This window comes from Etheostoma spectabile, chromosome 17, assembly GCF_008692095.1.
Source record: "Etheostoma spectabile isolate EspeVRDwgs_2016 chromosome 17, UIUC_Espe_1.0, whole genome shotgun sequence".
In the NCBI taxonomy this organism is placed as follows: Eukaryota; Metazoa; Chordata; class Actinopteri; order Perciformes; family Percidae; genus Etheostoma; species Etheostoma spectabile.
The window spans coordinates 19,794,747-19,816,453 of NC_045749.1; the positions used below are offsets into that span (position 1 = coordinate 19,794,747).

At 42.9% G+C, this 21,707-nt stretch overlaps 1 protein-coding gene across 1 annotated transcript in view; it reads right to left on the minus strand.

Annotated features, from left to right (window-relative positions):
- The window catches only part of kndc1 (kinase non-catalytic C-lobe domain containing 1), a 49,560-nt gene that overhangs the window by 27,462 nt on the left and 391 nt on the right, over positions 1-21,707 (minus strand). The window contains exons 3-15 of the mRNA XM_032541690.1: positions 16,492-16,638; positions 15,420-15,537; positions 15,187-15,329; positions 11,987-12,622; positions 10,235-10,349; positions 9,631-9,702; positions 9,370-9,431; positions 9,111-9,269; positions 7,979-8,056; positions 7,717-7,801; positions 6,595-6,787; positions 3,498-4,171; positions 1,259-1,397 (exon numbers count right to left, since the gene is read on the minus strand). Of these exons, the coding sequence (XP_032397581.1) occupies positions 1,259-1,397; positions 3,498-4,171; positions 6,595-6,787; positions 7,717-7,801; positions 7,979-8,056; positions 9,111-9,269; positions 9,370-9,431; positions 9,631-9,702; positions 10,235-10,349; positions 11,987-12,622; positions 15,187-15,329; positions 15,420-15,537; positions 16,492-16,638 (2,621 nt within the window). The remainder of the gene's footprint in view (positions 1-1,258; positions 1,398-3,497; positions 4,172-6,594; positions 6,788-7,716; positions 7,802-7,978; positions 8,057-9,110; positions 9,270-9,369; positions 9,432-9,630; positions 9,703-10,234; positions 10,350-11,986; positions 12,623-15,186; positions 15,330-15,419; positions 15,538-16,491; positions 16,639-21,707) is intronic.

Consider the following 21,707-nt stretch of genomic DNA (forward strand, 5'->3'; position numbering starts at 1 on the left):
CACAGCTTTGAATCTTTGGTTATAAAGTAGGTCAAACAATTTTCACAGCTTTTTATCCACCTGACCAAACCCCCAAATTAAGGCCAAAAAATTATTTAGGCCGTCCCCAGTCTTCATTAGGTCACCTACAGATGGTCCAAAATGCAGCTGCAAAGATCTTGGCTGGTACTAAAAAAATGTGAGCACACTACCCCAGTGCTGGCCTTTCTCCATTGGTTCCCCGTCCACCGCAGAATCCAGTTCAAGACCCTGTTGATCGCCTTCAAGGCTCTTAATGGTCAGGCACCACGTTATATTGCGGCTCCTATTCAAAGGCTCTTAGCTCTGATGAAAAATCTCTCTTCTATGTCCTCTGATCTCGACTCAAACTAAAAGGGTGACAGAGCCTTTGCAGTTGCTGTGTCATGACTGTGGAACCAGCTGCCTTTAGATATTAGATGGGCTCCGTCCATTTCTCTTTTTAAATCTAGGCTAAAGACACATTTTTACTCACTGGCCTTTTTAATTTTAACACACTAATCTCTCGATGGGATGCACTTCTTGTGTTTTCCTTCTACTTTTATTTTAGATTTCAATGTTCTTTTATACAGCACCTTAGTGCCTTTTGTATAGCCCTTTGTTCAGCTCAAGCTGTGTTTTAATGTGCTCTAGAAATAAACATTATTTACTTCCTTACTTACTATAACTCACTCACAGGGATGGCACATGTTGCCATAGCAGGGACTTCAGGGAAGCAGGAAGATTTGGTTTCTCCGTCATCCCAGACCTGGGCAGTGGCCATGGTGTCTCAAAATGGCTGTGACTAGGCTACTGGTAAGCTTACATTGCCATATGTCTAGAGCTGCATAAATTTAGTTTTTTCATTGGACACACACAAGTAGGCGGGGTTGGAGAGAGAAAAGTTCTAGAAATCGTCATTACTGCTTTTGATTTTGATTATTTTAATTAAATGCTTGTCTGCATCATTGGAGCCGGGGAATGACTGTAACAGCACTACAGTGGCACTTTCTACCTACATACTGTATAGTATAGCTGTGAAATCACAACCTTACAGAAGTCCTGACGGCTCGTTTAAAAGTACAGTTTCTGATTTTGGGCTGTGAGCGCTTCTCTGTGGATTGAGCTCGACCTGCTCTATAATTAAAAAAAGACATTTAAATCTCACTTTTTACAAGATGGGACCTTTAAAATGAGAAATGTTTCTTTCTGATCTATCTCACTCAGTCAGTTTAAAGGAAAAGTCTAATGTCCTACTCACAGTGTTGATGGGCTGTCGTTAACCAGGTAGTGCAATACACCCAGCAAGTCGTCTTCCCAATACAGGTCACTGAACCTCTCCTTCACAACACTGGCAAACGTGTGGTTCTGGAGGTCCTTCAAAGAGAAGATGTACTCCCCTCGGGAAAAGAGAAAAAGTGGATTTTATAAATTAATATATCTGAACACCTCAAAGGAGAATGATGGAGTGGGTCATGTTTTTGTCATTTCATTAAAGGTCCCATGACATGGTGCTCTTTGGATACTTTTAGACCTTATTGGTCTCCTAATACTGTATCACAAGTCTCTTTTATATAGACCTTAGTGGTCCCCTAATACTGTATCTGAAGTCTCTTTTATTTAGACCTTAGTGGTCCCCTAATACTGCATCTGAAGTCTCTTTGTATAGGCCTTAGTGGTCCCCTAATACTGTATCTGAAGTCTCTTTTTATATAGACCTTAGTGGTCCCCTATTACTGTATCTGAAGTTCTTTTATACAGACCTTAGTGGTCCTAATACTGTATCTGAAGTCTCTTTTATATGACCTTAGTGGTCCCTAATACTGTATCTGAGCTTCTTTTATAGACCTAGTGGTCCCCTAATACTGTACTGAAGTCTCTTTATATGACCTTGGGTCCCTAATACTGTATCTGAAGTCTCTTTATATGGACCTAGTAGTCCCCTAACACTGTATCTGAAGTACTCTTTTATATGGACCTTATGGTCCCTAACACTGTATCTGAAGTCCTTTTATATAGACCTTAGTGGTCCCCTAATACTGTATGTGACGGGGGGCAAGGTGGAGGCTGGGGTGTGCATTGACCAACTCCCATTTTATCGTTGAAAGCCATGAGTCTCTCTCATGGGTGGGCCAAATTCTCTGGGCGGGCAAAGCAGAGAAAAGGGAGGTAACCTTGCCCCTTATGACCTCATAAGGGGCAAGATTCCAGATTGGCCCATCTGAGCTTTCATTTTCTCAAAGGCAGGCTGGGGGAACTCGTATTAATGTTAAAAAAAAAACTCATAAAGTGAAATTTTCATACCATGGGACCTTTAAAGAAATGCCTGCAGTGAAGGAGCTGGCTGGTGTTAAAGGAACATTACGCAGATTTGTAAACTTCTTAAACATGTCTGTTCTCTGGAACCTTGCAGCGGTCTAGATTACTGTACAAGTGCGCCTGGTTGGGAATCACTGCATAATGTAAAAAAAAAAAGATACGAGAGGTGGGTCACAAATTCTGCGTAAAGCAAATGAAGTAATGTTACAACTAGGTCTTGGTATCGCCAATAATTTCCTGAATCGATTCTGAGTCACAAGGTCACTATTCGATTACATTTCTGACTCGATATTAAGAAGGTTAGGGATATTTCAGTGAGACTACAAATGTTGCTTGGATATGGAGCTGGGCAATATATCAATATTATATCAAAATCTTGATATGAGGTTAGATATTGTTTAGATTTTGGATATCGTAATGTGGCATAAGTGGTGTCTTTTCCTGGTTTTAAAGGCTGCATTACATTAGGTGACATCATTTTCTGAACTTACCAGACTGTAACTGTTTTATTATTTACCTTTACCCACTTAGTCATTACAGTATATACACGTTACTGATGATTATTTATCAAACATCTCATTGTGCAAATATTTTGTGAAAGTACCAATAGTCAACACTACAATATTATTGTGGTATCATCATCGGGGTATTTGGTCAAAAATACCACGATATTTGATTTTCTCTATATCAAACAGCCCTACTTGGATATAAAAGATTCTCAGATAACCTATGCTGTAAATTTTACAAGTACCAACCCTTGAATATTTTATTATAATGCACCGGGTTAATGTTTACTTTAAGAACTGGACTAACATGACTTGACAAACTACAGCAGTGGTCAACACAGTACAGTAAGACTTTAGACCACAGCCACAACAATCTTGTAAAACTATACAACTATACCATGGTAAATAATGAAAAAAGCTGCAACAGTTGAGTTTAGCCAACAGAATGTGACCCAAACAACTAGTTAACATTAGAAAAAAGTTAGTGGTTTAGGTTAGAACACGGGCCCCCTTTCCTGAGTGAAAGTCAGGTGACGCCCTACACATCCATGGTGAAAAGGCATATATTAAAAGATTGATTTTGGGATTTTTTAGTCTATATCAGATCACTCAAAACATTTAATTGGAAAACCAGCACTTAATACAATTATATGACGGTTAGCTAAAGATACATACCCATGGCGATGTCCTCATGTCCATTGTCCAAACATCCATCAAGTGAAAACTTTCCTTTGAGCAGGTCAATTACCTCCTGTAGGGCGGGGAGGACTTTAGGGGGGGTGGACTCTGAAGAAGACTGCTTCTCAGCTCTGGGCACACCGCGCTCCGGAGGTCGGTCAGAAATGACGGAGCTACCACTGAAATTAGAGGCTGGTGGGTGATAATCATGGGCTCCACGCCACACCGGCCCATTCGGACAGTTAAGGAATGGACCAGCAGTGCTCTCCGGGACTGTGATTAGTCCCTGTACAGGCTGTGGCACCAGGGATAGATTGATATCCAACCCGAGAAGAGACTCTGGAGCCCTAATCTGCACAGGCACTAAGGAAAGATCTCCTGTCGTGGGATCCTGACGGAAGAGGTAATTGTTGAAAACACCACAACTACTGGTGTCAGTGGAGAGTGGCAGAGGAAGAGAGACAAGACATGTAATATCAGGGAGAGTGCAAGGAGGGTTGGCCGGCATCTCGATGCTGGATGTTGTAGTTCCGACTGCTTGGTTAACAGGCAACTCTTGTGTACGTAGAGTGGGTTCAGTCTGTGTCGGGCAGGAGTACTCCGAGTGGGAGGTGAAATCGAGGCCCTGTTCCTCGATGTGTTCACTGCCGTCTGTAAATCCATCTGCAGTTCTGTAAAATAAACGATCGCTAATAAGCTTTCTTTATCCTTTTAAAGTTGTATTACTTTTTCATTTGAATTCTGTTGTTTAACCCTCGTGTTCATCAATCAACCATTTTGTTGGTTTTTTATGAAGTTTTTCTTATGTTTTTGTCCCTTTTTTCAACACTTTTGAAGCTTTTTTTCAATGTTTGCAACTTTGACGTTTAACACTATGTAACACTAACTTTTTAACTTTTGTTTTACAGTTATTTTTGAAATGTATGGTCAATAAACCTCATTTATAGGAAACCTTACCTAATGTTTGAGTTAGAAAAGCAGAAATTAGGAATTATTTAGACTAAAATTAAAGGAATGTATGTTGATGGATAACCACAGACTGGAATTTGTCAACTTTTACTCCATACTATTTCAAAACCACTTAATTTAGTTTTCAAATGCTATGAAGACCCCCCGAAATTAATAAAAGTAGAAAGTAGTAGTATCAATCATGTTATTTTGGGTAGTTAAAAAGAATCTTGACATAGGAAAGTGGGTCAATTTGACCCGAGGACAACATGAGGGTTAAAGAAAGAAGAAATTTAGCAGAAGATTGATACCACTCTCATATCTGTTGGTTAAATATGTACTAACAGCCAGCAACCGGATAGCTTAAGTGGTGGGATTTCTAAAAACATCATGTCAGGGTAAGATGAGACAAAGGGAAAACTTCAACAACATCAGGTCATTTGTATGTCCCGTGTCAGTGGACCAGAATGTCCGGCCAGTATGTAACAACCAAAGCTCTTCATGTGTCTCTACAGTTACAAAAGTCTAGGCAGCTGCATGAGGAAGGGAATGTTTTGTTCCAGGACAGTTTCCTTGTGGAGGTAGGTGGAATCAGGCTAAAGGGGCCTGACACACTTTCAAATATCCCAGATATCTCAGTATCTTGGCATACCAAACTTGACAGCTTGAGGGAGACATATATGCATCTGGGAAAAAGGCACAGACCCTCAGAGCTGAGGATGACACCGCCCATTATCACATCTTGGTTAAACGGGACTGTCTGCCTTAATCTCTCCACGTCCCGAGATTTCATTACATGCTTCTGTGTAATAGGGCTGCACCAAAATATGGGATAAGATTGTTGAACGTGGCAATAACGGTATTACTTGCGATACATGAACAGATATTAAAGTGTGCTCACTTCTGCATTTCTGCCGCTTCTATTGAACACATTGAACATTCAATTAATCAAATATAAAAGGCACCAATAAAAAAAGAACCACAGTTACATTATAAAGTGCAGTGTGCTACTGATATTTTCTTTCAACTAATACAAAAAAAGAGTGTCATTTGCAATATATTGCTGGCGTTCCTGATGTGTATATCGCGACGGTTGATATTGCGATGACGATAACAACAACCACATACTGTGCAGCCCTACCGCGCAAGTCACGGCACACAACTCATTTGTGAATATGAGTTGTGCTACTCCTGAGTTTTTCCATACCAGCTTAGCATAGCTTAAAGGCAACAGCGATTGTGTGGTGCAGGTGACTTCCTGGAGGCAACCGGCAGAGACTTCAGCAAGTCACTGTACCTGGCCTGAGTTCGAAGACCATGCCTGGGTTGTGAGGCAACTTTGCCATAGTGGCCACACTTGGTATTTTTTCTGAGCGTCACTAGTCTACATCTACGACATTCCACTTCCGGGATTGCTCCGTTGCCCCCGGAAATTCTTTTTCGGCCGGATGTCCATTACTTTCAGCTTTCTTTGTGTTGACATTCTAAACTCTGGTGGATTTCTGAAGACTATGGTTACCTGGTCCTCAGATCTCTGCAGGGTAAATCCAGACAGCTAGCTAGACTATCTGTCCAATCTGAGTTCTCTGTTAGTTTACGACTAAAACAACTTTTGAACATACACGTTGCACCAAAGAAGTTCCTTCCCGAGACCATTTTGCAGCAGCACCGGGGCTCAAGACAATTGTGATTGGTTTAAAGCAATGCCAATAAACCAGAGCACGTTTTTGTCCCATCACGAAACTCTGTGTGCACTAGGCAGACCCTCCTCCGTCGCGCTGTGGAGGAGGGTCTGGCAATGTGAGAAAAGAGCATCACAAACACCACAAAGTGACTATTTCCTATAATCCGGATTTTATACATTCAGTCCAAAAATGGAAATTCTAGAAGAGCTGTATTAGTGAACAATGTCATGGCGGTCATGTGTGTGTGTGTGTGTGTGGGAGCCAGCATGAATTCAGTCTACTCAAAAATAGTCCAGCACATAATTCCAAGTAAAACCCCAACTTGTCCTTTTTAAACTTGCGGAATATATTTAAATTGATTTTATCGGTACATAACGCTAACCTAACATCTTATAACATCTTCTCATTTAACACTCAACAAATAAAAGTGATAATAGTTACACTTTTCTGGAACATCCTACCCTTCAATGGCAGCTCCATGGTGTTGGCTCCCCTCCTCTGAGTCCCCTTCATTGGTCAGGATGATGGGGGTGAAGTGTGTGGCAATGGAGGTGAAGGCTTCTGGGAGTTGGAGTTCCTTGTTGACTGGATAGCTGTGGGGAACAGGGCCAGGCACAGGAGCCAGTCGGCTCTCAGTGGCCATGGGCACAAAGCCTACACACAGTTACAACAACGCCAAATACAATATCAGTGATATTGTCTCATGCAATGCACATCGGTAAATTACACCCAATGTGAGAAATATGAGGAAGATCGGCTACTACAGAGATCCCAGTTAAAAGCCATGCTCCCATCTTTACTGACTCATATCCTGCCATGAATATTAAAAGAAGTGACATTTTTATTGACAATAAGAAATTGGCGGTGCGTCTTAATGGCACGTTTGAAATGGTCTTCTTGTATTTGGCACATTTAGGGCCCTATTTTAACAATCCAAGCGCAGGTGCATTCAGGGCGTGTCCAAATCCACTTTTGGTAGTTTAAAAGGCAGAAAAAAAGGTCAGTGCGCCAGGCTCATGGTTCAAAAGGGTTTTACTTAGTGTCTTCATTAAGTCATAGGTGTTTTGGGCGTAACATGCAATAAACCAATCGGAGTGTCATCTCCCATTCCCTTTAAAACCCAGGCGCGTTTGGACCTTGGCGCATTGCTATCATGGTGGCGGATTTAAGCAGGAAGGAGAGATTTTAAGGAGAAGAAACTGATTTGTTCATGCGTGAAGTGAAAGCTCGTGAGCACATCACATCATGTACGGCACGAGCACTACGCCACCACAACTCCATGACGTGAAGCAGGCCTTACAATAACAATAAAAAAAATGCGTTATTGACTTTATACCAGGATTGTGTTGGTCAATGGTGCAATATACGTAAAGAATGCACCTGAACACACCTCCCTGTAAGAACAGCACCAGATGGGCGTAGGCGCATTTTCTATTTAAAAGACACGGGCGCTGGACGGGAAACTGACAACTGCGTCGGGCTTTAACTAGCAAAGACACTTGCATTGGGCTTTGTCTATATTATGTAAATTTTGAGGTAAATTCTATTGCATGAGGGTCAACCATAAAGTGAAGATGTCCTACCACTGTTCAGCACAGAATCTTCAAATGACCTCTGTAAACTTTCAGTTGCACTCAAATCGTCTGCGTCACTGGATTTTGCGGCTGGCTGAAAGAAAATAGAATTGGTTCTTTACAATAGAGAGATCCGATTTTCCCGTGAGACAAAACAGGACAGACAGTAAGACGATGGTTAAAAAAAGAAACATAGGATCCTGACGTTGCGACTAGTGTACAAGAAATAAAGCAAAATTAATGTAGACGTGAAAAACAAAAGAAGGTTTACCGGGTGAACTCTGCTGATGAGATTGGTCCACACAGTCTCGGCATTTGTCCCTTGACAAGATAAGTAGTCACGGCAGATCTGGAACAGATTTACAAGAAATACAAATGTGATAACAGCCCAGGCCACTTCACACACAATCCCAGACAGACACCAAGAATGTCCGAATTCTGCCCTGAAATTACGCAAGTGTTTGAATAACAAACAGCTACAAACTGCTGTCCAAATGACAGACCGCATAAAAATGTAAGTAAATTATGAGATTTGTCCTTTGTTGGCACAAGTGCAAAGCACAAATTGGATTATCTATATTCAAGTGACTGCCTTTCACAAAGAATGTCTATTTAAAAAGGTACTCCCTCTCTTACATCAAATCAGGCTTTTCATAGAGCATTTTTCAATCAATGATGTGCAATTATAGGTGCTTTCCAGAGCAAGATTTGACAGACAGAAGGGCAGAATAAAGTATGTCAGCAGTTGTTGGGAATATGTTACATTCCATTCAGTGGAAACTCTGAACAGAGCCACTCTCATCTGTTTTAATTGGTATCATAAATTGGTATCATAATTTGTTATATGGGTTTACTTCCTGAAGCCGTTTGATCCCTTAAATAAATCCTCCTGTCCTCTGGAGCCACTCTCTTATCTGTCTACCCGCACGTCATCAAAGTGATTGGAGAGTAGTGTTAATTTTCTCACCTATTTTTAATTTAGTCTAAGTCTTGTGTCAAATGTCCTCGTTAGTTTTAGTCATATTTAGTCATTCACATGTTTTTTGATAAGTCAAGATTTAGTCGACTATGCCATGGGACCTTTAAAGTCAAATAGTCATTTAGTTTTTGTACAATTATCTGTTTTATTTGATCAAATTGAAACTCAGCCCGTTGCTTTGTCTGCGTTCTAACAGGGAGCTGAAAACAGAACTAGCCTACTGTCGGCTATGGGAGTTTAAGTCAAGAGTTGGGAGTCAGAAAAGTAATGGGATGGTTGAAACAAAATCAATTTCAGGCCAATGCAGTAGAGATTTGCAACTTGCAGTGAATTGTGCCTAGTAGAAGAAAAGAACTGGTGGTTATCGTCTTAACAATGCATGTTTTCTTTAAAGAAAGTGTCAAGGTAATAACGAAAGTAATACTTTTTTAGCCATGATGATGGTAGGTCTCTCAATGGGCATCCTCTTTGCCATCTCCAGGAGCAGTCTCTTCAGCTTGCGAGGCATTGCCAGTTTTTGATGAGGTGATAAACTGAACTTGGCTGTCGCCCAGAGAATAGCAGCAACGCCATACACACAAACCTGAGCCAAGACAAGAATAGAAGGGGGCAAAATTAAAGAAAATGATTGGTGATCAGAAAGTTGCGTTAAAAAAAACTGAAGGCCCATCAGAAAGACAAACCTTCTCAGTCACAATTCCATGTTCTTGATATTCAGGAGCGAGAAAAAACTCATCTCGGGATGCTGCAAAGAACACAAGTGAGTAAGTTATTGAAGCCTCCAGACACTGTTGACTCATGCACTAGGGTCAAGAGTGCATTTTCAAAAACCTATTTTGGAAATAAACCTAAATATATTAAAGCAATGGAAGAATGTTAGCTTGCTGGCTGGGCTTCATTGTTCTGCAGCAACACAGCCAACTGTAGGACTTACGTAAACCTACCGATGTTTTTAGGTTTCAGGAAAAGTACTTCTCCCTCGCAGCCCACATGCAGTGTGTCCAGGCATAGATAGGCTAATGGAAAGGAGAGAAATCAGATGACAGAAAAAGGGTAGCATTTCCACAAATTGTGTAAATATATATATAGAGAGAGAATAGGATGTGCTCTTACATGATATGTTGGGATCTAGGGCTGCACAATCAATAGCAATTGTATCAAAAACTCAATATGGACAATTGCAATATCCAAGTCACAAGAGGTGTGTGGGGGGTGGGCAATATTTGTTAAAAGCTGAATATGTGCCAAACCATTCTAAATTAAGTCTTGTGGTGCCGCGGAGATGTCGCAGGCTACAAATCGTATCCTACAGACTATAGAAAAAAATCTTGGTTTGGTACAGATCTTTGCAAAAATCGCACTATAATCATTTTTCATTTAATATTTTTCAATGAAAATGAAACATAAAGATCATTCTCTCCAACATCATGAATCATATTGCAAGAGCAATGTCAGTAAAACTCAATAGCAATTAGATATTTTTCTCATAACGTGCAGCCCTATTGAAATCTTAACTGTTCTTGCGGGAGCAGGAGTGGTTAAAATCACCTGGAAAGTCAATGTAGGTCTGCAGTGAGGACAGGCAGGTGTAACACAGAGCCCATAGCTCATTAACTGTCAGCTTGCATCCACACCGAGTCAGTACCTCTCGCAGAGAGATCCACTAGAAAATAAAGAAGAAGCCCAGTTTAACAGAAAAATAACTCAAGGAATCACTGTTCTCAAAATCTGCTTTAAAATGTTCCAACCTTCAGCAGTGGTTTGTCTTATGGAAGTTTTCTACTAAATTTTCGTTCTAATTGTCTACTTGCACGATTTGGTCTGTTATTGCTGAATCATACATGTTTACACTGTCTCAAAGAGACTGAACACTACCCTCTGGAAATGTAGAACTGTATAACTCAGTAATATCCCTAAAGTTTCATTACAAGTAATATTAATGGACAACAGCAAGAGATTTTAAAGGAGGGAGTTTATTTTTGTAAATTAAAAAAGTTAGGCAGACCTCAGCATCATGTCTTATAGCTAAATTATCCAGTATAAAATTTGTTTGGCTAACATTGGCTACTTAGCTTGCTATGAAGCTAAAAGAAGAAGAAAAAAAACTTTGTGATTAAAGGTTAAAGTTCATTCTTGACCTTAGAAATAGTTGGAAAAATAGTAGACAAATAAAAGTAGAAAAAGTAGACAACTTAATCATAGCAAGAGGTCTACTTACTAGCTAAACTTGTTTAATGCTCCTAGTGGTTAGCGCGGTTAGCATGTACTGCACAGTAAAAGCTGTCAAATTCAAGAATGGACGTCTTTTTACGTTGTGTTGTTTTACTTGCTCAGCCAACATTTTATTAAAGCACTCTTCAGCATTTCTAAAGCGCAGTAATATTTGAATCAGCATATACCGTTTTGTACTTTCTGGTCCTGTAGTTAGCCAACAGCCTGTAGCCTAGCTAGCTTGGTCCTGTAGCTAGCCAACAGCCTGTAGCCTAGCTAGCTTGGTCCTGTAGCTAGCCAACAGCCTGTAGCCTAGCTAGCTTGGTCCTGTAGCTAGCCAACAGCCTGTAGCCTAACTAGCTTGGTTCTGTAGCTAGCCAATAGCCTGTTGCCTAGCTAGCCTGGTCCTGTAGCTACCCGGTCCGTGCAACCCCATTAGAAAATCTAGGGAAGTGCACAGCTTGGCGCTCAGACTCTCCCCAGACCGCCCCCCCCCCCAAGCAGAGTCTCCCAGGCCGCAAAATCGCCATCAGCACCGTGCAGACCGCATCGGGCGTAGCCACAGTGCCGCTACAAATTTGCCTCATGAAGGTTGTTTTAGTTGTGCAACAGAAAACTCAGATTGGACAGATAGTCAAGCTAGCTGTCTGGATTTACCCTGCAGAGATCTGAGGAGCAGTTAACCATAGTCCTCACAAATCCAACGGAGTTTAAAATTATCAAAAGGAAAGACGGAAAGAAAGCGGGAGGTAACGGACATCCGGCCAAAAAGAATGACATCCGGCGGCACCGGAGACATCCCAGAAGCGGATCGCCGTAGATACAGACTAACTTAGCTTAACTCTGCTTCTTCTCAAGGTACTACTCATTACATAGCATTCAAGGGAAGATACAGTATTAAAAAAAATGGTTAATCTAACTGTTCCCATTCCTAAATAAACATTTTCATGTTTCCATATTTTTCTTTCACAGCGACTTATTTGCAGACAGTCAACCCTTTAGTGGGTTTCCATAACAGCACCAGACAAGAAACAATCCGGGACGCAAATGCAAAGTCAGAGGTTTGAGAGCCATCCGGCACTGTCTCACCTCATCCTGAGATTCTTCATTGAGGCACAGCATGCTTTTGGTCATGTAGTTATTAGTTATGTAGAGGCTGTGGTTCAACAAGCTCTGGTCCTCAGTAGGGCCGTGCTCCATTTCCAGCTCCTGACAGGAAGTACAGGAAGATGCTACATCCTGGGTGCAGTCTTTCGATTCACATTCATGGCAACGTTGAATCTTTGTTTCCCCAATGCATAACGTCTCTGCACCATCCTCATTTCCTTGTGACATTTGGTTGTCCACAACGGCTTTCGCCCAATACTCAGTGCTACTGTGTGGGTACGACTCGCAGGACTTGCCTCGGTCGAGTTGTTGAAGTCTGTTGGTCCACACCGACTTGCAGCTCAAATGTTCATCCGCTCCGATCTCTGTGAGGTCAGATATGGGTATACTGATATCTCCGTGAGTACGAGGGGAAAGACAAGGGGGGTTGTTGGAGTCTGGGACAGAGCAGGAGCGGTTCAGAGCCCCCCTCACTCTGTTCAGCCTCTGCTGGGCTCTCCTCCGCACTGGGGAGCTGTTGTGGGACCTGCAGTCCAACTCATCTGCCAAGATCCTGTCATCTCCTTCCCCGCTGTCCATATCCTCCGCCCAGAGAGAGGAGTCCCAGCCCCCGCACACCTGCAGAACACGGTGTTACCATACACAGGCGTTTGTTTCAGCAGAAAGCATAAATCATGTTAATTATACAGGAATGAGTGTAAAACAAAAGATTGTATAACTGCAAAACTGAAGCAGAGCTACAGAAACCTTGGTCAATTTTGTCAGGGGTGGGAAATAAATCAGAATGACTGAGAGCTAATGGAAAGATTGGAAAACCTTATTTTTTAGCAAAGAGTGCTATCACTATCAGCATCTATGGACCAGGTCTGGCTCTGGATTTCATTAAGATGGGGGTAGAGGTGAACAGGAACTGATGAGGAAGAATATGCAGTTTAAAGTAAGACAGCTCACACGGATAACGCTTGCTTATGGCTCGTTTGAAGAATAGTGGAAAAGTGTGAGGCACTGTGGTCAATGCAGTGCGAATGCAAATGCGACAATTTGTGTGTTATCACAGTGCAGCGCCTGTTAGAGCTGTCTTGTACCTAGTTTGGGCTTATATTGGATTTAATAACTTAATAATCCGCTTTACAAATAATTTGCATTAACTGTATTTGTATATCTTGAACACAAACTAACAAGACCAGCTGACCAACACACTGCAGCCAACTACTCTTGTACTACTCTTCTTGTACTTTCCTGTTTGGTCCGACAGCGACTTTCATTATGACTAGTTGGCTTAACTGTATGTTTCATTTTGCATTTCAGTGGAGTAAGAGCCTGGAAAAAGGGCACCCCTTTGGATTTCCTCAATCCAGAATTGGGTTTTAAATCGAGTATCGATTCTGCATCAAATCGCGAAACAAAGAATCACAATCTAATCAAACAGTAGCACACCCGATGACACCCACCCCTAGGAAATGAATAGCTTTGGATGGGAAACGCATCGTGATGTTAATGCCTATAATTAAAAGTCCAAAATATTTTCATGATCCCCTGCAACTGATTAAATCATAGTATACTGCTGGCAACCAACATTAGGACATATAATAAGAAGAAGAAGAAGGCCGGCATATGTGCGTATTTTTATGGAATTTCCATACATGCCAAGTTACTAAAATCCAGAATGAGGCTTCTGTGCCTTTAACTTGTGCAGATATACAGCAGGAAATGTCATACATGCTAACCAGGGGTTTCCCTACTATTATTATTAAGGCTAGGTGTAGAACCCAAGCAGTTTTGGGCATCATTTAATCAGAATGAATATAAAATTAATGTGGGGCGGCTGTGGCTCAGTGGTAGAACGGTTGCCTGCCAATCGGAAGGTTGGTGGTTTGATCCCCGCCCCTGCAGTCATTGTCGAAGTGTCCTTGGGCAAAACACTGAACCCCGAGTTGCCCCCGGTGCTGCGCATCGGAGTGTGAGTGTGTGTGAATGTTTATCTGATGAGCAGGTGGCACCTTGTACGGCAGCCCCAGTATGAATGTGTGCGAATGGTGAATGTTTCCTGTAGATGTAAAAGCGCTTTGAGCAGTTGTTAAGACTGGAAAAGCGCTATATAAATACAGCACATTAACATTTAATGTGAGCATCAAAACTAACTAAATGACTTTTCTCAGATCTAATGGTTGAAGTTGGTCCCCAGTGGACTTCTTTAGCAACTTCTGTCTTTAACCCTCGTGTTGTCTTCCTGTTATCCATGAACTTGTCCTTCCAGGTCAAAATTGAAAATTAACATTTTTTTGTGCTTTTTCCGATGTTTTTGTCACTTTTTTTAAAACCTGAGCTGGTTTAACAACAGGTTTTACACTTATTCTTGGAATTCATGGTCAACAAACCTCATTTATATCAAATTATACATCAGTTTTTAGTTTAAAAGGCAGAAGTTATGAATTATTTTGACTAATAGTTAAGATCAGAGGATGTTGAGTGGATCTCAGATGGGTAGATGTCAGAGTTTCAACGGTTACTAATATGAAACCATTAAAAAAAAACACACACAAATGCTATAAGATTAAATAAAACACCCAAAATATTCAATAAAAAGTAATCAATATATTTACCTGAAGGACATAAGGAATCATCCATGTTATTTTTGGGCAATTTGGTTGAAAGAAATCCATATATCTGATATAAAACACTTTGAAACGGGTCAGTTTGACCCGAGGACAACACAAGGGTTAAAAGGTCCCATGGCATGAAAATGTCACTTTATGAAGTTTTTTAACATTAATATGCGTTCCCCCAGCCTGCCTATGGCCCCCCAGTGGCTGGAAATGGTGATAGAGGTAAACCGAGTCCTGGGTATCCTGCTCTGCCTTTGGGAAAAATGTAATGTAATGTTACTTGTAAAATGTAATGTGCAAGATAATCGTTATTTTGTTGTGATCGTTAGGAGCCTAAATCGTAATCCCGATTAAAAAACTGGATTTATTGCACAGGCTTACACAAACTTAGGGACAACACAGCTAATGTTACCTTTTTAAAATGCTAGCTTTACAAGTGTAAAAGGGAGGAGGGAGGAGTCAGTGCTCTCGACCTGTAGCCTACTGCGGCACACTCTGGTGTACTTTGAATGATTTCTTCTTCCACGGCAGCAGCTTCTAGAGAAAAAAATGTGTATAGCTAAAACTGTCACATACCTGCTGCCTAGAAGACAGACCATTTGCTTTAACAGACGTGTCAACACACAGGTCTTTGGTATTATCATCCAAGCTCAGTCTTGTAAGCAGACATCTGGGTTTTGGATGCTGCCATCTTGCCTCCCATGAGCCTTCCTGTCCATCTGTGGATATACAAAGAGAGCCATTAGTGCTAGGAGAAATATCGCAGCCGAGACCAAGCGCTGACGTGTGAATCGAGATGATAAAAAGACCTTGAAAGGTTGATACGGATTCGATGGAGAGCACCCGACGCCCAACAGAGGACAGTTTCCGGCACACGGCTGCAGAGGAGGTATGAGACAGCCTTGCTTCAGCCAGAGCCAGGATGTCCTGTGGGAGTATTACACTTGCAGGTTTGTTATATTAAAGTGTCCATGTTATGTTCATTTTCAGATTCATAATTGTATTTTGAGGTTGTACCAGAATAAGTTTCATTTTCAAAAAACACCTTGTTGTACTGCACATTGCTGCAGATCCTGTTTTCACCCTGTGTGTTTGGGTCTCTGTTTTAGCTACGGAGTGAGACATCTCGCTTGTTTTATGTACAGAGTGAGATATCTCACTTCTATACTATCTTTGTTGGGAGTCTCACATGCTCAGTGGCTAAGCTGCCTTCAGTCTGAACAGAAATACTCACATCCTGTTAGGTCCGAATCCAATTTATTCAAAACATTATCAGACCCCTACATCAGCTTGTACACAGTCTCCAGAGGTTTTTATCATAACAGAGTAGCTGTTAAAATGCTGTACTGTAGCTGGTGTTAAACAACAGACTGTAGATGATCTGTAATCTGAATGGTCATCATGTTGAGTCGATTTTGAACCAATCAGCTGTTGAACCCGCTGAGCACCAAGCGTTTCCCATCATACCCTGGGTCTTGCAGTCGGTGGAGAGCAGCTACGTCGCCTGGGTTTATAAACTGCGTCCGCCTTGATCTTGTGAGGTTGTCGCTGCCTACGTGTCCATGACATCAGAGCAAGTTGGACACAAATGTAACCGGCATGCATTGGGACCTGGCTTGTTTTCAACGAGCCTATTGTTTGCACATTCTGTACTCAACACATTCAACCTCTTTTCCCCATGTGCAACATTCCTTCCTTGTGTTGTACATATTTGTTTCTGTATTTATTGATTATTTCAGTCATGTTTAACATGTTTGTTGGTCTTCGCCTAGGCAAATTCCACATAAGTGTATTTTACTCGGGCAATAAATTCCCTTTTCGGACTTTTCACACCCTTCCATAAATCACTGCAGATATGAAGAGTCAGCAGAGTGTTCCTACCTGCAGGAGCGGCCTGCTCTCGGGCTTCTCCTCCTGCATCTGCTCCAACAGCCTCTGGATCTCTTCCCCCAGCTCCGCCTCCAGCTCTGGCTCGATGACAAAGCTCAGTGCGGCAGACAGTGTAGAGCCCAGAGAGTAAACATGGCCCTGCAGCCGGGGATAAAGGAGGAGAAAACACTCTCATCATCGGGAACCAGCTGCAGTACAGAGAGCTGAATCTGTGAAAGTCTAGAGAAAATACAGGGTCTTCTTAATATTTTGTATTGTACATATTTAAGACAGAGCTTATGTTTTGCTTCGCTACACTGACAGTGGGTATTATGATCAACAGCGGGTTTGAGCCAGGTACCAAGTTCACATCGCAGACGTAACCATGACACCCAACAAATGGCCGAGGTCTGAACCCATACTTATGTGGTAAACACGTGCAAGGCGGATCCCGGTGTGGTTCACCAAAATAGAAGAGTAAATACTCGGCTGAAGGCCTTTTTTTCTCAAATGTAGGCCATTAGTTTGGCAATATATCCATTAAGAAAAACAAATAAAGGGGTTTGTTTTTTTCAGACTGCAAAACTAGAATGCACGGTTTATTTGAAATCGGGTTACATAACTCTAGTGTAAATGTATTCATGTTATGGTGAGAACAGTGACGCACTCGATAAGAGTGTGTGAGCTTCACATTTGTATGCAAAAGAAGCCAAAGGCGTTAGAACCCAGTCAGATCAGATGCAGCAAAAATACATATTTCTAGACTGCCCCTGAAGCATAGCAGACACAGATGTGTAGGGGAGTACCCAAAAGATATATGAAAGAGCATGAATCATTTGTTAAACCGGACACATTCTCACATGGAGCTGCAGGTGTATTCTGCCCTGTGATGGACTAGAGGAGTTTATGTTTCAGGGCTTCACTCAAAAGTTACAACCAGTCTGTCAAAAGTTTCAAAAGTCATTAAAATGATCATTCTGGTACATATCAACTGGGGCTTTATTATTGTAGCTGTGGCCATTGTGGCCTAATATGGGTTTGGTCAGATAACATTGTACTAATGGGCAAGATACATAAGAAGTCAGGTTACTATACAGGTTGAAAACTAAATTTATATTGTTTTATTTCAACAACTGATGTACCAGAAATATTGCTAACTAGAAGGCACTCGGTGAGAGCAGACCTCTACCTAGACCATACCCTGGAACACGTGTCAAAGGCCCCTTGCGGATTTGGATCAGGTCTGCCTAGATGTGTGCCAAACCAAAAACACGGGACCTTGGTTTTCAAACTGCAATTACGTGACATTCAAAGCAGAATTTGGCAGATTTGCCAACTTTGAGACTCAGAAATTCCCCCTGAAGCAGAGAGTTTTCATATTCAGGCTGTTATAGTTTTTGCTTGATTTGCTTTGGAACTTTTTTGCGGACTTTTGAAGGGCTTTATTTCGAAAAAAATTGCACAAAAACAAAAAAAAATGTTACTGCCCAAAAAAGATCGCGAAGAAAACAAAAGGAGGGGAAAAGGGCCAAAATGGGGCAAAAAAGCGAATGCAAAACGAGTCCTTGTTTTTTACTTTTTCAAAAAACAAAAAAAGTCAACAAAAATTCATGTCCCCTTTTTGTGAGGGCTTGGCTTGGCTCCCAAAAAAAAATAAAAACATGTTTGTTTTTTACCAAAGCTACACCTTCCCCGTTTTATAAAAAAGGCCGGGAGTTTTTTTCCGTACCTCTGCAAAAGACAAACCAAGCCAAAACTATCTCCTTGGGGGAGGGAATAAAACTACCTCTCAGTAGCCGATCAGCCAGGGGGGAACCGAGGAGGTGAGAGGGGACCGCACACAACCCTTTCACAAATGTATAGAAATTTTGTTTCAAGTGATAAACTGCGTTAAGTAATCCTCCCCCTCCCTCTTCACTTATCAGTTTAGAGGTGACTGGGGGATTTTTTAGCTGAAAGACGCTGGCCTATTGGGGGGAAATTTTTGGTGAAAAAACGACAAAACCCCTCCACACCCCTTCAGCAAAATTCAATTCAAATTTAATTTTTTCATTAGTATCAAACAATAACAAAATTTTCTTGAACCTTTACAGATGATAGGGCAGACCACACTGTAATTTTCCCAAAGACCCCCTTCTTAAATTTCTCCCAAAAGCAAGCATGGTCGGTCAGCACAGATCTGGGACCAAAAAAATCTATAAGACATTTGGCTCTCTCCCCTCAAAAGGCTGCCTGTGTTTCCAAAATTTGGAGGGCCAAGGCCTTTCTGGATCACTCAAAGGGGGAAACCATACCAAATTACGCACCTTGGCCGGGTGAAAAACTACGTGCACAAAGTCATTTAAAGGGCACAGGTGCTTTGTGGGTTTTTTTGTGAACCTATGATTGGAACCATGTCGGTTGTACTGTAAAACCCACATGCTAACTCCCCAGAAAACAGATGCAAAAAAAAAGGAATACGCTGAACAAAAAACAGTCCATGCCGCGGCAGTCGTATACATGTAAAACAGCAAAGTCCGCTGGAAAACAAAGTTTCACTCTGAGTTGCTGAAGCGGCTCTGCTGTGTCACAATCCTGTCGGCTCTCTGCCGCGTCGGAAAGCTGCCTTTCCCGCGCGACTGACCCACACAGACACACACACACAAACACAAAACACAGAGGCGTGGACGCAGGGAACCGGTTGAGACGTACCAGGATTCTTCTTTTTTTTTCCCCCCTCCCCACCTAAATTGAGGACAGGTCTCTCTCTCTTCTTGTTCTTCTTTGGGAGTGCAAGAGAAGTAAAGTCCCAATAATCCGGGGGGCAAACCGGAGGCAAGGGGGGGCCCCGACCGAAGAGAAAGTAACGAACAATGGAAAGGAGCCAAGCCACGGACAACATAGGTCAAGCGAGGCGTCCCTAAATAGGGAGGTGGGGCTGGCAGCCCCCATCCAGTGTCAGATCGACCACCAGGGGCAGGCAGCCTGAGCCAGCTGGGGGGAAGGGGGACGAGGAAAGCGCCCGAGAGGAAAGGGGGGGATGCGCCCCAAAACAAGGGGCCGGGGGGAGGGTAAAGAACGTAACAAAGAACACAACTTGGGTGCGGCAACTGGCCTCGGGCGCCCGCAACGCAGGCAACAAAACTACAAAAACATGCACCGTCGAGCATAGTAGGTACAGAAGCTCCTGCAACACAGCAGGCATGGGGCGGCACCAACAGCCAAAAGGCCAGCGAAACTCCGAGAGGGACGGCTTAAAAGGGTGGCGAAAGTTAAGTTTGAATACGAGATGACAACCCTTTGAAGTAAATGAGCACGTGGGGGAAAAAACACAGAATCAAAACGGCAGACCAGAGACACTGCAGTCATCAGATCAGATGCAACGCGATGGGGTGGGAACGCGCCGGTGTAGGAAAACAGGCAGCCGACTATGCTGACTCACTGTCACTCTCCACTCTGTCTTAAGCGCTCATGGCATAGGCGAGGGGGTGCATGGGGGGTAGAAGAGAGGTGAAAGGGGGGAAGGGAGGGGCTGGGGCGGTGCGTGCACTAAGCGGCCGGCCGGCGCCCTGGGACAGGGAAGCAAGGCGCACAGACCAACATCCGCCGAAACTGGCCTGCGGCACGTGCTCGCGGACGGCGGCGACAAAAGGTGAGAAGGACCAGCGGAGAAGGAGACCGAGACGATAACCTCGCCAGGCATGCGAGACATAACGTATGCAAGCGAGGACCGAACGATAACGTAGACAGGCGATGACCCAGACTACACGCACAGTCGATGACGATACGAGACGGCGAGACAGGCGATGACCCGAGACTAGACGAGACAGGGCCGATACCTAGACGATAACGAGACAGCGACGAACCGAGACTAGAACGGAGACACAGGCGAAGGGACACCAGACAAGTAATCGGAGACCGGCGACGCCGAGACGAAAGCGACAGGCTAGGGACCGAGAACGGATACAGGCTAGCCCGAAACGATAACGGATACAGCTAGGACCCGTACGATACCGGAACAGGCGAGGACCGGTACTAAACGAGACCGGCCGAGGACCGAGACGAGAGGATACAGGCGAGGCCCTACGAGAACGGAGACGGCGACAGGACCGGACGAGAACGGCTCCAGGCGATGCCGATAACGGAGACAGGCGGGACCGAAACGAGAACTTAGACAGGCGATGACCGAGACGGAGACAGGCGGGGGACCTTGACTAGCAACGGAGCGAGGCGAGGACCGAAACGGAACAGGCGGGACGGGACGAAACGAGACACGAGGACCGAAACGAGAGGGAACGGCCGAGGACCCGAGACGAGAACGGAGCAGTCGAGGACTTTAAAACCCCGCAAAGGGGCCAACATAACTTTCGAAAAGCCACTTTAAATTTCGCAGACCAAATTTAAATAACCATGACCCAAATAACAACAGTCTTTTACCTACAAACAAAGCATGACCCCAAATAAAACAACACATACCTAACAAACAACAGCCGACCAAACTTTAAAAACAGGCAAAGCCCAACTTTAACAAACCCACCCCACAAACACAGCTAGACCAAATTTTTCAGCTAACCAAAAATCATCAGTTTAACCTACATAACAACCAGACCTTTTCTTAAAAAACCGCAGACCAACAAATTTTCACAGCCTTTTCAAACAAACCACAGACCAAAAAATTTTAGCATGCCATACAACAGGACCCAAACTTAACGCATGACCAACAACGGCGACCTTTTTTTAAACCAAACAGCAACAACACAACCCAAACAAAACAGGACCAAAAAAAACGCCAACCCAAAACAAAAAATTAACCCCAAACAAACAGACCAAAAAAAAACTATACAGCAGACCACGAAATTTTCAGCTGGCCAAAAAACTAACAGCAAACTTATACCGGGCAAACATACACGACCAACAAACCACCCAAACTAACCAACCAACAAACAACGGCAAACAAACCCGCAGACAACAACCAAACAAAAGCTAGACCAACAAAACACCACTTAAAAACCACAAAAACAAACTTTTAAAAGCAGACAAAATTAACGCGAACAAAAACCCATCGACCACAAACGCAGGACCAAAAAAACCAACACATGACCAACATAACAACAGCTAGGGGCCCCCAACAAACTTTAAAAGCGCCAACAAACAACCAGGCAACTTCACAGCAACCCAAAACCACGCAGACCCTACAAACCAAACATCCCAACAAACTAACACAACCCAAAACAGACCAACAAAAAAAC